This window comes from Calonectris borealis, chromosome Z (assembly GCF_964195595.1).
Source record: "Calonectris borealis chromosome Z, bCalBor7.hap1.2, whole genome shotgun sequence".
Lineage (NCBI taxonomy): Eukaryota > Metazoa > Chordata > Aves > Procellariiformes > Procellariidae > Calonectris > Calonectris borealis.
The window spans coordinates 32,317,554-32,334,108 of NC_134352.1; the positions used below are offsets into that span (position 1 = coordinate 32,317,554).

Genomic DNA, 16,555 nt, shown 5'->3' on the forward strand with positions numbered 1-16,555 from the left:
TGTATAAAATTCATTTGCACATTTAAATTGAAAAGCTCCATTTGCTCAGCCTCCTTATAACTGTGTTCTCTTGCTGGGGTGACTGTTAGGTCTCTGATGCATGCATATTATCCAGTGAACATATAATTGCAAATGCAATCCACATCCAATTATCTGGAGTTTTACTGCATATTTTCTACACATAACTCAAGCAGTAAGTACAACAATACATTAGCTCTCCAGGTGTCCATTTGGCTGGAAGAATTAGTAAGGTGCTGGCATTTAGCTCCTGTACTCTAAAGTGTAATTCACTCACGGCACTACTGTCAACAGGAGAGGTCACTTACACGCTTGCTGCAGGATATAGAAGTTATGGGGAAGACACCGAGAATCCTCTGCATCTGACAGAAACATGCAACTGGACAGGTTAAGGTAAACAGTCCCTAGGCCATACCTAATTTCCTCTCCCCTGCCTCCAGGAAGGCATTTCACTGATGCACAGCCCAAATGTGCTGGCTGAACACACATGGAGAGGATTTCAGACTTCTGTTACCTCCCATGAAGCTTGGGATTGATCTGCCGCTCTTAGGGATCACAGCTACATCAGCTCAATTCCCTCCAAAGTGACAAATATATAAAGGAGTTATAAGCATCTACTCTGCAGATGTAGCTTGCCTAGTAACCAGGGACAGCATTTGATTCACAGCTCATTACCGCAGAGAACTGAAACACCAGTTCTGCATCCGACAGACAGACAGACACGCATTTGAATGAGCTGCATTGCTGCTCAAGGCAATTCTTCATCCTTCCTGCAAAATTAGTGTTTAAGATTATTCTGGCCTCTTGCAGACTCTGAGACAACTGTTATCCTACTGTCTGTCAAATATCAGTTGTCCTTGTGGCAGCTAATGGGTTTTGTGTAGATCATTAAAATATTCAAGAACTATGCATAGCCTGCAGCTTGTTTTAAGCCAAAGATTTCCCCAGTGGGAAATGGAAGCAAAGAGCCATTCCAGGGAAATAATAAAAGTCATACTAACAGTACAAAAAGTATAGTGCAAGATTAGACTCCAATCTTATTTCACTGTGTGTCCTGTGGAGTCAGTGGAATCACTCCACTGTGATGTTTGCATTGCTTTAAATAACATAAAATATTAAGGAATTCAAAACAATCAATGCTAGTTTTGGACTTTCTTAGAATGGAAAAAAGCAGGGGGGTGGCATTTAATCAGGCAAAAGTACCAGACATTTAAACCTACTGTTCTCTCAGAACAATAACTAAACTGTTGAACTAATGCCCCGCGGCATTGGACGCCAGTGCTTAAAAGCATACAACAGAATTTTAGCTAGAATTGAAAGAACATCCTCAGTTACTATATATGAAACCACAGACATTTCAAACAAATAAAAGCATCACATGTGGTTAGCTCACTTCTAATTTGAGAAAACTAGAAAAAACTTTCTGCCACTGACAATTTGTGCCACAATTGGCAGCAGTAGATCTAATGGGTAGCTTTCTACAATGTAGGTAGCTACACAGCTAGATATCTGCCTGCAAAATAGACGTTATTGAAAAAATGCCCTCGTATTTCTTCCCTGGAGTATGGCTTATCTTTTCCTTTTAAAAACCAACCATTGCAGCAATACTCCTCAGCAAACCTGCTGACATTTTGAAAAGTTCATCTAAATACCTGTCAGATGCTTGACTGTGTTATTAAGAATCATGTTTTGGATCATTGTGAATATTACCAGAAAAATATAAGTAATAAAGTTCAGATTCCACTTTACAAACCTCAGAAAAATAATGACTGTATTAACTTCTGAAGGGCTATTACCACCCCGTGTATAAATGCTAAACTTTAAGATAAGCTCAGTGGCACATGGTGTTTGTAAAAGCTTCAGGCTGCAGAGCTGTGTCCAGTCAAATCCTTCCTGACTCAACATCAATTCTGAACATTTATAGCTCTGGAGCAAGGAGCTTTTATGTGCTGAATAAACAAAACAGAAACAAATGAACAAACAAAAGAGCCAAATGCTCAGGGCTGGAAAAACAGTCCTCTCTCTCTCAGTCTCCTCTGTTGGCTTGGGACTGGAGTGTAGTAGGTATTGTCTCATCTCTCTGTTCAAGAGCAGTGCCCACGGTTGCTAAGCTCAGGAGGGCTGGGTGTAAAGCCAGCTGCTCTGTGCCCCGCAGGTACGCCATGGTCGGGAAGGTTGGGGTGGGATAGGCAGCCTGACCGCTCAGATGTGCCTACGCTCTCAGTAGCAAAGGGGACGCATCATGCTCTCAGTTCAAGGACAAGTGTTGTGGCTGGGCTACACCTATGTCACACACACACCGTGGCTCTGCCCTTTGTTAAAAATAATTTACATGTGTGCTTTTTTCAGTTCCCTGTGTATATAAATTGTGGGAAGGGTGTGTCATCATCCAGGCGGTGTTTTTATGCCGTGAATATGGCTTTATGATTAATTCCCTCTGGTATGGTATAAAGGCACCTGGGAGTGTTTGGGGGTTGCAAGGTCTGTTGGGATGTTGTGGGAGGACTGCTTAGAGTGAAGGAGCCAAGCTGGTAGGGTGGTACCCATATTGCCTCCTGGGAAAGGTCGCGATGCACTTAATCCTTCATATTATGCTTAGGTGTCTTGAAGAGCAGTAGTTGACGTGAGCCAGAATGACAAAAGAAAGCACGTTAACGATGAAATGGGCAAACACTGCTCTAGCACTCCAGCTCACTCCTTAGCCTCACTCCACTTAGCACCCTAGGTTTAGCCTTTATGGTCATCCATCATAAATTAGAAATGCCCCATGCTATTTTAGCTTGCAACAGGATTGATGCAGTTTGGAAATTGGAGGGCTGTGAAGAGTTTCCTCCCTTGTAAAAAGCAGATCCCTGTGGAAGGGAAAATTTGGAATCATTTTGCCAAAAGATCTCAGACAGCTGGATACTGTGATTAATATAAACTACTAATAAGGCCTATGAGCTCTGTATATCCATAACAAAGTTGAAATGACTAGCATGAAGAGAGGGCAGTCAGGAGAAGAAAATCTTGTGAAAAAATGCAAGAGCCTTTATATATGTATATATTCACTGAAAGAAAATACTGACATCCATCAGACATGATTCATAAAGGACCATTGCTCCAGGGCATAGCTTTCTTTTCAAAAAAACAGAGTGGGTGTTTTGTAATCCTTGCCATGCATTTCCATGCTACTGCAGATGCAACTCAAAACTACTGACTAGCTGACTACTGCTAAATATTTAGGAAGATGCACACCTAGAAGGAAGATCACGCTGTAGAAGGCTGCTCTTTAATTGCTGCAGTGACTACAGCGAGTCCTTCTCCTCTCTGTACAGGGGGAGAATGTCAAGAACAGCAGAAACCATTAGGAACCTGCGGGAACATTTTGATAATGAAAGTCACAGGAGATACAACTTTCCCACTTTGCATCCAATTAGGAGAGGTTACCAAAAGGCAATTTAGAAGAGATGTGGACATGAAGGATGGGATGGTAATTTCTTCCCGAGGGTTTAGCTTGGCTCCCACATGCTTTCTTTTGTCATTCTAGAATACTGCTAGAATAGGAATGTGAAAGAAGAGTATTGCTTTTAATTTACCTGGTAGGAACTGCTCTAGTCTAAATTGAGTCTCAATGTGCCACTGCGCTTGTGGAAAAGCTAGCGAAGGGCTTTCCAAATCCATGCATTTATGAAAAAGATCACATTTATGTGCTCTGCCTATGGCTTTTGAAATACAACTTCTGTCATGCAGTTTGCGTTTTTTAAGAAGTAAAAGGTAACTTATCAAGGGGTTATTCTTAAGCAAATGGAAACTTATTCAAAGCCATACAAGTTATTCTGAAGATAACAGCGTATTTTTCTGTGCATTTTTTATCTATTGCTGTGTTATTCTCTGCTCTCATCCTCTAGAAAAATTGAATGTTGAGGCACTTCCAGTTATTAAAGTGGTAGGGACTCCCTGGACTCCTACTTAGGAAGCAAAAGAGCCTAGGAGACCAGGCAGATAACTCAGATAACTTCCCTTACCCTATTGCTCTCTAAGAAACTTGTTCCTTCTCCCTAGACAACAGCATCTGCCTTATGGGTTAACTAGAACTGAATTGGATGCTCAGCACACAAACAAAGCATTGGACCCAGTCTCTTGACTTCTTTGTATTTCATTCGAGTTTCTGTTTTGCCACAGACTTCCACTGCCAGACCATGAACTTGAAACAACCTTTCATGGACCAGGGCCCTGCTATACCACAGAGTGTCTCTGTTTACAGCTGATGCAGCCTAAGACCTCCCCTGGGAGAACATGGAATAGAAAGCCCAGAACACACCATCTGAGAAAGCCAGCTGTATGTGCCTCTCTGTCAAAGGGAGCCCAGCAAACCTCCACGCTTGCTGGGGTAATTCAGATTTCGAAACTCAAATTCCCTTTGGGACTTTCCTCTTTGTTGGACCTTTCCCACCAAAGCTAAAACTCCCCCTCCAAAAACAACAAAGTGAGCTGCAAACATGTCTTTTTCAGGACAGAAGGGCCTCCCGAGGAACACAAAGGACCTTGCATTGCTAGTCTCTCCTGGGCTTAACACAATAGGGTGCCTCAGGACAAAGTCTCTTTGGGGGTAGGTAGCTATTGTTGGAACGATAGGTGGAAGATAAGGAGATGAACAGAATTTCTGGGCTATAGGGCTAAGTTGGGAATTGCCTATTGTATTAAAATACAAATATTATTCTGTACCCATGCACACATTCATCATTTTTTTCTGTTGTGAGTATCCTTTTTTCACACTTGCTCTGAGCAATTTGGCTCTTTCGGGCTTTCCTCCAAAGCATTGACATTCTTGATTTCAGCATGGTTAATGGCATATCTTGATTCGCCAGAGCGCCTGAAGTAGATGCGTGCGTCTGTCAAGGTCATGTACTCCATGTTGTTCACAGATCTTTGCCCAGCTAGTATCACTGCCTGTCATGTACCTTTATTCATGCCTTTGAGGCACCATACCCTGATGCCTCAGAAATGACATGGAAGACGGAAGATTTTGAGAAGGCTGATCCAATACCACAAAGTACATTCATAATTGCTACCCAGAAAGGATATAGCCAGCAGGGTACAAGAGTCCTTGAGCACCTGTTTTTGTCACAGTGACAGCACCAGGGACTTCTTCCCATGGAAGACACAGTGACCAAAACACCAAGATCAGACCACCGACACATCCCTGTGCTACAAGCTCATGTCCTCCAGTATCGCATTGGCTGGCAAATCAGAAAGATGCTGATTTTGGTGTCAGGTGGGCACATAGTACGTGTCACTTCAGCACAGTGGGGAGAAGAAGTCAGAAAGGCATAAACTAATGCTCTGTTAGGAAAGGTTTTGCCATGATTAGACCCTCTGGAAGACCCTCAAAGAAACCAGGCCTTACCAGCAGCCCCTTGAAGCCAAATTCCCATACGACTTACAGGGTTTCAGAAACAGAGGTCCTGACATACTCAGGGATGAGCTAGGGATGGAGTCCACAGTCTCCCACCTCTGAGACCCTAAGCACCCTCTGAGCTAAAGCAGCAATTAACAATGTGGCTTTTGGCCAGCTACCCTGTTGTGAGAGTGTCCCCCCTCTCTACTGATCCCTTTTGAACGATGGGAAGAGTTTCTGTTAGGACCTTGGAGAGAAGAGATGATCCACAACATGTTAAAGGCAATGGGAGTTGGGCCTGTGAAATGCTTTCAGAAATATTACAAGCAACAGAAACATTTGAAGTAGCTTTTTGACATGTATGTCAGCAGAGTAGACTTGCCACACATTTGGTAGTGCTTTTCATGGTGTAATCCATGACCTCATGAAAGCACAGCCTGAAATAAACAGATCCAAACCATTGCCTTCACACTTACACGTATATACCTTATAAACCTATATATGTATGTATATTTATACGTAAACCACTATTGCCTCATCATATACAAATGCAGAGCCAAGTGCTAGCCTTATAGATTTATTCTTACATGCACAAATATACAGATAGCTAAAGCCAATGTCCTTAAAACCCTTCCACTCTGGCAGCTGTATTTAAGCTATATAAACTATTGCACTTATTCCTTTGTGACTGTTATATCAGCTTCTTCCAATTTTAATACTGCTTATACCCATCATTGCCTTTTACCTCTCTGACCTCTTGAAGGAAAAAAAAAACCAAGAAACCCCAGCAGAGAATAGAATTGACTCTATACTAGTGGTGTTATCTCAGAAGTTTGACATGTACAGTGGAGGTGCCTAACCCAGCTCAGGTCCTCAGGGCCAACCCAAGCTCTCCTTCAGAGCAAGGCTGGGGGACCAGGAGCGCAACTACAGAAAACCCTGCAAGATTAAGTGGTTTGGAAGCAGACATTTAATGTCACACCAGCCTTAGACTGGGAATCACGCAAAAGGTTGAAAGCTGTGTCTCTGGGAAATGTTATCTATTCACATAAGTTTGTCCTATCTGTGAAATTTAAACACAGGAAACAGGATTTGTCACGCCAGATCAAATCATAAGGGTACTGAGATTATCACTGCATTGCCCACTGTGATTAGTGTCCACTTTGGAGAAAGAAACTGGAAAATACTGCACACTGTGCTAGGTTTTAACAAGGGATCGACACATTTTCATCTCTGCTCTTTCAGTAGGATTTCACTAACCAGGAGTCTTAAACTCGTTTTACTTTAAACAAGAACTAGTTACCTGACCCTGCCCTGGATCACTCACTGTGTCCTTAGAACAAAGAAAAGTGTTTTCTCCAGAGATGATTATTCAGAAAAATAAAACCACTGAAATAATAAAGCAAAATACATGAGGTGGTATAGTGTTTTCCTCTGACCCACTGTCCCACCACGTGCATGGCTTTCCTGGAGAAGCAGTCTGGAATGGATGAGTTAAATCCTAGCAGTTGAAGATGTCAGACTAACTTATTACAAGAGCAGGAGTTGGGAGTCCTGCTGTGCTAGCATAACTGCAACCTCAGTAATTGCCTTCACCATCTGAATTCCTTCAGCTTTCTCAATTGGTTACAGTATTCTCCTCTTCCCATCCTGCCCCAAGTGACTCTGCCCTCTTACTAGACTCTGCTAAAACAATTCTACTCTTTCACCCAAAGATAGCTGCATTTCAGAAGACACTGAGCTGCTACCGGTTTTATGACAAAACAGCAGAGCCTTTTTGCGATGAAGGAAGTTAAACACATGTTCAACGGTTAGGCAGTGTCCCCTGATTTTTTCTGATCCTTACACTGTGCTGCAACACTGTCCATTGTACTATCATCTTCTTCGTCTCTCAGTTGTAGAGGGAATATTAGAAATTAACATCTGTCAAACTCAGAATAAAATGAAGCCAAACAAAACAGAGTAAACTGAATTAATGCAGAAAACCCGTATGTACTATATGCTACTGTACTGCAAGATATCGGGTCACCAAATCACAATGTATCTTAAAAGAACTGCAATTTACATGGACCTCAGAAAGTAGGAAAGACCACAGAGTGGAGTTTCACTATTCACCTGCCTTTTCTTGATTCCACAAGTTTTGGCCGCACATCAAAGACAAGCACACTCCTGTAGGTACCTACCTGTGGGTGCATGACTACTATTAAAAAAATAAAATAAAGAAATCTAACCAAACCTCCAAACATCAGATAGCAGGACAACTTGAGGGGTCTAAGGACTTGTTACAAATCAATTTAAACAATTGCTTGAAATAGCAACAAAATCAGAAGGCCTTTAGAGGATAAGTATCCTGAAGGCCGAAGAAACAGCCACATAAAACCTACATCATTGGGGGCCCAAGCTTTCTGTCTTCCAGAAGCACTGCTTCAGGTTTATATGATTCTTAGACAAAATTCATGTTTTTTGAAACTGGACTCCTGTCAGGTACTACATAAAGAAATACAGGGGAGGACGACTGGGTTCACTTTAGGAGATGAAGGAAAGCAGAAACTAGCAGAAACTTAACTTGCTTGTTAAGATTTTAGGACACAGACGTTTTACTGGCTGGGCTGCTTACCTCATATATGCAAAAATGTTCCTGTTAAAAATAATCTATAAACCAATGGCCTTAACACCATGTCATAGAAGGCTTTACTGCTCAGCATGGAACATCTTTCTCAGCAGCTCGGTATTGTACTTGAGAAAATGCTACAGGCAAAAAAGTCTTTGCATGCCTCCTTTCTACATGCTGTATCTGCTCTCCATTTAATATGCAGGTTGGAATCTGCTCTTGCACCATGAGAAGACGAAGTGTTAGGAAGGTGCCTTGCTGTGCCAGGCTTGGAGCTAGCAAGTTAAAAATTCCAGAAGAGATGAGCAGTCCAAACTGACACATTTCTTCTCCAACTAATCTTTCTTTTTCCCATTTCTGCACAGGTTTTAGAGGCCAGCATGAAAGTTTGTGGGGAAATGAGATTAAAGTAATCTGTGGGACAGATGACCCACACTGGGTCTTCTCCTCCAGCCAAAAGCTAAACAAACTTGCTCTGTACTCTTTTGAAAAAGAAGCCATAACCAAGGTGGGATCAGCATCCTACCTGCGCTTCATCCATACTCCTGCCTCCACCTGGGCATCATAGCAACCTGCTAGATAGTGGACAAGAGGATGCATGCTGCAGAGAATATGCTCCAAGCATATCCAGTGCCATGGTTGCTGGCTCACCATCTTGCACAAGTAGAGGAATCTGAACTGAGAATCCCAGTGTAAGACAATCAGGTCTGAAACATGCAGACTACACAGTATGCCCTGGCTCTTTGCTGGAGGAGGTGCCTCCACAGACATTTTAGGGAGCAGCCCTTAGTGGGCAGCATAAACAAGGGCATGAAGGTAATGCTGCAAGGTGCAACTAAGCAAATGTTTCTGTCTGTGATGAAGAGTCTGAAATATACTCCCACAGGCTCTGGCTCTGTCCAACTTCTTCATTTCCTACTGCTACAAATGCCCAGCTTTTGATCCAGTTTAGCCCTCAGAGCACAGGTTTCCAGACTGTTCTGTCCATAGAAACAGTAAGCTATGGTGCTGCATCACTGCTGGTTTGTACACCCATACTGTGCTGTAGATGGTTCCCACACCAACAGGAGCTGTGGTCACTGTAAACAGCCTGTATCCCACCACTTCCCTTCTTCCCTCTTGCACCACACAAATGTTCCTGCAGAATACCTCCACCAGGAGGCTGTGTGCAGTGCTCATGATTTTAACCTAGGAAACCTGATTGCTTTTGAATTTCTTTCCAGGCATCTTGTAACTCACAAACAAGAATGCAAGTTTTGGGACCACTTTTCTAAAGAGAAGGAAGACTGATGTATGTATGATATTTTTGCCTGTCAGGGTGAAAAGCCAAGATTCCTTTAACAACTCCCATGAGAGTAAAAAGACCACCACAATTTCATTCTCTAGTCCTGAATACATAGTTGACTGAACCCATAAAACCAAGGCACTAGGGTGAAGTCTCAGATTTACTTTTTCCACTGCAACTCCTGAGCAGAAGAATGTCACAGGGCCATAAGCGCACTGCAGTCCTGGAAACAAGGGGAGGAAAAATGTCTTCCATCCCCAAATTGCTCTGATTAACAGTGCTTAACAGTGGCCTCTGCAGTCCTTGGTAGTGAGAGCACACAGGGCTCCAACTGCTGTTGGTTTGTACAGCAGAAAAAAATGTATCACAGACAGCTCCATCATCAACGAAAATGAAAATTCTAACTTAGGTTTCAATATTACACAGTACAAAATAAATATATATGGAACAATCCTACGGTTGGGGTGCAAGAGAAGGTGGGAAGCATTTCCACCTGCCAGGGGCATCGTTAGCAATCAGTGCCACAAAGCCTCACACTATGAAACAGGACAAAAAAGCATGAATTTCTTCCTCCTCCCTTGGATTACTGACCCCCTCAACCTGCTCACCAGCCCTTTATGTGAAACTGGGAATACATCACAGTCTTTCCCTACTCCTTACTTAAGAATGGAGGCCCACAATCTCAAAACAGGGTGGATTTTGAAGAGTGTAGGTACATGAGCACATAAAAGGGTAGAGGGACCTTCAGTTTTGGGATGTCCGTTGTGGAGTGTCTTACAGAGATGGGATTTTTTTAAACTTTTAACTCTCTGAATATCTGTCTGTCACTGGAACTCCAAAAAAGCAAAGCATGACACATGTCTGTTCACTTGTGAAAGCCCAGGGGAGACAGCCTACTGAATCACTCTGCTGTTCTCAGGTCTTTCCCAGCGTCTGGCCAACAGTGACAGTGCTGGCATGTTCTCTGAAACATCTGCTATTGTCTGAGAAGTGGAAGGAAACAGTTTATTTTATCTCCTGTAGCTGTTACAAGATTGACAGTGACAAGTGTGAAACGGACATGTCCCACTGAAATTCAGAAAAGAAAAGCCCTAAGCAACTTTAGAATAAGTACGTGGACTCAATTCCCTCATCGCTCTGTAGTGTGAGTAGACATTCACATCTGTTAGCAATAAACATTGGCTCCCTCCTGCTTTGTAGTACCTTTCCTACCCAGTATAGGCAGCAATATCCAATACTGCTCTCTCTTCTCCATTACTTATTTTAGTGACTTGAGCAGTACTACTCCCGGTTTACATCAATGCAACTGAGAACAGAACAGAAGGAAATGACTGGTTTAAATTGCTCCAGGAATTATTCCTGCCTACCCTGCTGCTGTGCATCAGAGGAAAAGGAAGGCCAAAAACATTAACTCTTTTCACCTTGCTGGCAGAAAGCTTTTCAGTCTTTTTAAATAACCTATCAGATTTCTAAAATTCCTTCAACACACACTTAAAACACTGATCAGTGTAATAGCCGAGAAGAAAACCAACAAAAATAAATCTTTCGTATCTCATATAAATTACGAAAAATGTTCAGAACGCTGCGTCCAGAGATTTGGCTTTGACCATCCCCCTTGTGCCACTACAGTAGCTATTAGATGTGAGTTAAGGGCATCTATGTACAGTTTGCTATAGAGCATACACCATATTTTATAGCAACACTGGAACTGTCGGGGTGGATTGGACCGCTGGTCTATCTCACCTGCCATCCTGCTCCTGGCAGCCAGCAATACTTACTGCTTTAGAAGAAGGTCAGTACCCTACCTCCCACAACCCTGCTGACTTTGTGTGAAATGTCCTTCCAGACAGCTCAAAACCAGGGTGGGTAGATGGTGGATCTGGGTCTACTGAAGAGCTGGAAGGCCCTATCTGATGGTTTTCAAGGCTGAAAATGCACAGGATTATGGCTCTAAAGCATGCTTCCTTGGGAAGCATCACTACCGAGAAAGAAAAGAGTCACCTTCCTCACTGGTATCCCTGCAGCTCCCACTGTGCTCCTGAGATGAGAAGAGAGGGAACCTCTTCCCCAGGAAGGGGAACCATTTCTGGTTCTCTGTACCAGCTGAGGGAAGACACACAAAAAGATGTCCTCACCTTCCTCATCCTCTTCCCAAGGGCAGCGGGGCACAGGAGAAAGAGCCTGAGGAGCTCCAACATGCACCAGCTGGCATGGGGATGAAGGGAAATGCACTACAGCTGGGGATGGCTGGATCTGAGGATGTTCCAGCTACCCTAGGGCCAGGGGCTGTGGAGGCAGAGAAGACAGCATTTGAAGCCGTGTATTGCCTGGGTAGGGCAGGGAAGGGAATTCCATGTAGGAAACACTGGAGCAGTTTCCTCCTCCTTTGTCCTGCCCAAACATGTGCTTTGAACTTTCTGAAGGAAGGTCTTCAGCCCTCAAGCCGCAAAGGACATGGCTCTGAGAGTTTTACTCATAATATATGTAATAAATAACAACTGCATCTGTAGTGCAGGAATCCTACCCAGTCACTCTCAACTCCTTATTGTACGTTTAGATAGAAGCACATTTTTTATTGAGCTAGGGAGTGAGAAGTGTACCTGAGGATCTTGCCAGCAATAGTTTAAACAACTTGTATATACTTACAGGAGGAAGTGTTTGTTCCTTCTGTTGAAGCTTGTATCCTAAGCATGGGTTCTGCAACACACAGAAGTAACAACAAAGTTGTAAGAATACAGGCACAGCTACATTGTTATACTAGAGGAGCCTGAACATCTTCCCCCAGTAGAGCTTTCTTTTTTTTAATTTTTTTTTTTCAGTAATCAGAAACCCGCCAAAGCAGAGAAAAAAATGAGATAACTCGAGAAAGCAAAGAACTTCAAAGTCAGTACAGCATGTCCTAGGCATACTGTGAATAATCAATTACAGCAAAAATGCTCCATAGTCCTGGGAGGGAAGGCCAGGAGAAAACTGGCAAAGAGAGAGCAAAGTTTTCAGCTGTTTGTGACAGCATAAGAGGAAAGTGAAAAGCACTGGGTCTTGAAGCTCCACATGCTGACCCAGGAAATACTAGCTTCTTATCTTCTTCTCACATAACTCCAAATGGACAGTCAGGCCTCCAGGTCTATCACAACCATGGCTAAGGACCTTTGTGGCTTGAAAGAGAGCAGGGTCCATGAGTGCCCTGGCAATCTCTGCAGAGAGCTGGTGCCAGAATGCAGAGCAGGACACGTTCCAGACCAAAACGGGACATAGCACTAGCCCCAAAGTGGTTACAAAGAAAGGAAAAAGAAGCAGCATTCTCAAGATGGCAACTAATCTTGTAGGACAGCTGAAGGAAATGGACCTCAACACAAATCACACAAAGGAAGCACTCAGAAAAGTTAATGGAAGAAGCAGGCTAGCCTGAAGTTAGGGCTGAACCTCCTGACTTGTAGGAACCTGAACCACGCAGCAAACCAGAGCCATGCATTTGGGTGGCTGCATGGGCTTCCGCTGTCTTAGAGCCCAGCAAAACATACAGTGTCATAAATGGATAAAGAATTCAAGAGTGTGCTTGAGGAGTACTATCAGCTAGAAGGAAGAGTTTGCAGAGAGAGCACTTTGCCTAAGGCGGCAATGTGATGTGCCACTGTGGAGAGGGATGAAGGAAGTCAGGGTGGCTGACCATGTGCATGTCAGCTTGTGCATGCTAGAGAGCAGGGAGCAGGTCAGGCATACTGCATGCTCTGTAGTGAAATATTTACCCACATCACATCAGGCAGAAAAGATGAATCTGTCACCTAATAGAGTCAGTTTTTAAGCAAAGTAAAACCACACTTAAAATCTAAGACCGTTCTGTAAGTCCTCCTATCACCAAAAAGTAACTGTGGCATTACTTCAAGAGACCTAGCTCCTGGTGACTTAAACAGCAGTATCTCACAATAGCCTATCTCCAGTTAAAGAGGCAACACACTAACAACTTATTTGCATTTGCAAGGCCTGGAAAAAATCAGCAGTGCCTAAAACCCCAGACTCTATTGGTCAGCAGGAGACTCCTGTAGTGGCAGAGAAAGCCGACATGGTCTGGACCCAGGGCTGAGTGAGAACAGTGGGAAAAAAGGCACCTGGCTGGGTTTGCGACTGAGCAGATCTCTGCTCCAGCCACATAGCAAAGACCTACTCAGAGCTCCATGAGAAGACCTCAACAAGCAGCCACTGAACATATTGCTTTCTGCTCTCCTTAAGGACAACAGCGTGATGTGCCGCTTGGCATGAAATCTGCCAGTGCAGCGATTCATCAGGAATGTAGCCAGCCTTTGAACAACCCAGCCTCCTCCTCTCCAGTGGCACAATAGCAGTAAAGAGAAGAACAGTACTGTAACAGCAGGCACTGGAAGGGACATAAGCAGGGAAAGAGACCACTCAAGAACAAGAAATTTAGTTCATGGGAAAGAAGGGAGCTAAGTGCAGGGTCTGCATTCTTGCTGCACAAGGGAGAAGGCAAGGCGAGCCCAGTGGAGTCAGTGACCAGCATGTCACCTCCTTTGAACAAAAATGGTTCCAACGGTTACAGGACACTTGCTATTAGCTATGTGGTCTCATACATATCCAGTGAAGCACCAGTGACAGGCCCCACTGAGAACATGAAAGAATATGGGCACATCCAATGGCTCTTCTGTCAGGAGGCAGTGCCAAGATTTCAGAAGTAGGTCGCCACACACGCAGATGCATCAAAGGAAAGGCTGCAGGCATGCTAAATGCAAAATCTGGCAATCACACTGTTTTCCTTGATCTAGCCTACAAACACTGTCATCTCACACTAAAACCTGTCTCTGCCAGACATAGCTTTCTCAAAAAAGCTAGCAGGACCCCAGCCTCTTTGCCAAGCAGGATATGTGCATCTTGTAAATCCTTGGGATGCTTACACACGCCTATCCACAGCTCCCTCAGCCAAACTCAGCAGTAGAGACAACTGCTTGTATTGTGGCCATATATAAAGCAGCTCTAATAGCTAAAATAATGAAAGTGACTTCTCAACTGGGGTCAGTTCCAGGAGTAACTCTGGAGGCGTGCAATCCGTAACTGCAGGCAGGATGCTGAAAGCAAAATTCCACCAGCCTGAAAGGAAACCATCTGGAGAAGGCTCCTAGTATGCCAAGGCAGCTTCAAAAGTGGTTGAACCACTGACAGTGAGTTACCTGTCTGTATTCACAGACCCGCAGAGCTGTCAGGAATTGTATGTACAGCCCTGAGGAACAGAGCAGTCTAGGCAACAGAATTCCTGGAGGAAACATGAATATGCCTATACACTCTGCAAATTCATATGCGGCTGCTAGGATTTACAGGAACAGGAGCAACAAACTGCTTTTTCGAAACACAGTTCCTAACAACTCAAACATTTTTTCACTTGGGCTGCTGCAGGCTGACAACTGCAGGCCAAGTTAGTATCCTCAATACAGCTCCAGGATATTAAAAAGTATGCTTAACCCTTCTTCATTCATTTCTCAGTCCCTCAGGTAGCTCCAGTATTCAAGGTGATATGCAGGTATTGAGGCGCTAGATGCAGGCGAATTGTTCTCTGCTAAGAGGGAGCAGTTTCAGAGCTGCAGAAGCAGTTTCAAGAAGAAATAAAGAGAAAGAAATAGAAAGACTCTGTTAATTCAACTTACGTGAAGAAGTTTTTGTCCCTTCTGTTGATACTGGTATCTTGCTGGTGCTCTCTGGAAAACACAAGAGGCAACAAGAAGTTATAATGTGGAGTCAGACGATCCTCTAACAGCATTCAACTCCAAGAATGGACAAGGTGAAGGGGAAAAAGGTAAAGGCTTGCTCAAAAAAGCAAGCTTAAATTCTGCTTCAGTGGGCAGAGGCTGCAATCAGACACCAACTTGCAAGAGTTTCCTTTTGGGAAAAAATGAAAAATGATGGTGTCTACTAGTAGGACTAAAGAAAAAAGCCTGTTTCTTCTGAAAGCAGCCAGTTGTTCCATCCCTCATTCTCCTCTGGGAAAAACTGATCAGTGGCAACAGGAGAAATCATGCAGATGGCTCTGCTTCTGGAAGGCGTCACTGTGAGTATTCACTCCTTATGCTTCTAGGCAGTTAAATTTTGCAAAGACGTGTTCCTGTTCATATCACTTGAATTGCTGGTAAGTACATCCAATAATGTCACTTGCCACTTCAGGGAAATCTTCTAAGTCACACATGCAAACCCAGTCCCCCATGGGATGACTGCCGGGGGCTCTGTGATGGAAATCAGTTGCTTTGCTGAAGAGATGAGAAAAGTTGCTCTTCTGCACTGGTCCTACAGAGATACACTATTGCTAGTGACATACTGCCATGGATTTCTTGCACCCACTTGTTGAACTGGCTCATGGCTGTGGGAGATGCTGCTGCCGTGCTTAGATCCCTGCTAATGCCTTGCAGAACGCAGATGGGAGAAAGCAGAAAGTAGAAAGCATTCATTTGGGCTTCACAGACTTGTACAGAGACCTCGTTCCAATGGCACCATCCGTCCGTGCGCTGCTGACCCCGCAAGCCACAACTGTGTGCATTTTCCTAGGCGTGAACAAATCGCCCTTCAGTTGTATGCATCAACAATCTTGGCCTTCTCCAAGTTCTCAAAACACTTTTCAGCCTCATAGTGGTGCAGTTCAATACAGCTGCACAAGTTTCAACCCCACAACTGGAGAAGGGCCACAAACGCCAGGGACGAAGTCTTGCCTTGAATCCTCAAGGCACATCAAGAATCCTCTGGTAGGCCAAACAAAAAAAATTTAGAAAAAGCCTCATAAGAGACATAGGAAAAGGCAACTTAGGAATGTTTTTACTCAGTTCTGTGATTCCAAATCAGGTGGCCCTCTGCTCACTGTCTTCAGAGTCCACAGCAACTTGACCAGCGACAAAACTCAGTCCAACTGTCTTGCCTTCAACATCTCTCTCATTAAACTTCCATGTTGAGCCTGTCTTTTAATTTCTTACTTGCCAGCTCTTCTTTTGTATTTTTTTCCATTTTGGTTTTCTTTACCAAATATCTTGTTTGCCTGGGCAATATGTCCCAGGTTCATCTCACTGATGTGAGAGAACATCTTATGCAGCATTTCCCTGATGGCCAGTGATGCATGGCATGGAAATGAGTATCGTAAGTAAAATTTTTAAGGTCAAAACCTTTGCACTAGGTCTTGCAACACAGTGGCCTGTACCCAGGCAGCTTTCAGGGCCAGTTTTTGGGTATGGAGGCAGTTTGCTGTTGTGCAGCTGCGTTGTCTGAGCAATTAACC

At 43.7% G+C, this 16,555-nt stretch overlaps 1 protein-coding gene across 2 annotated transcripts in view; it reads right to left on the bottom strand.

The window, feature by feature from the left end:
* NRG1 (neuregulin 1) overlaps window positions 1–16,555 on the bottom strand; it is a 305,370-nt gene that overhangs the window by 120,403 nt on the left and 168,412 nt on the right. For both annotated transcript variants that reach the window (XM_075136293.1, XM_075136292.1), the window contains exons 4-5: window positions 14,946–14,996; window positions 11,941–11,991 (exon numbers count right to left, since the gene is read on the bottom strand). In XM_075136293.1, coding sequence (XP_074992394.1) covers window positions 11,941–11,991; window positions 14,946–14,996 — 102 coding nt within the window. The remainder of the gene's footprint in view (window positions 1–11,940; window positions 11,992–14,945; window positions 14,997–16,555) is intronic.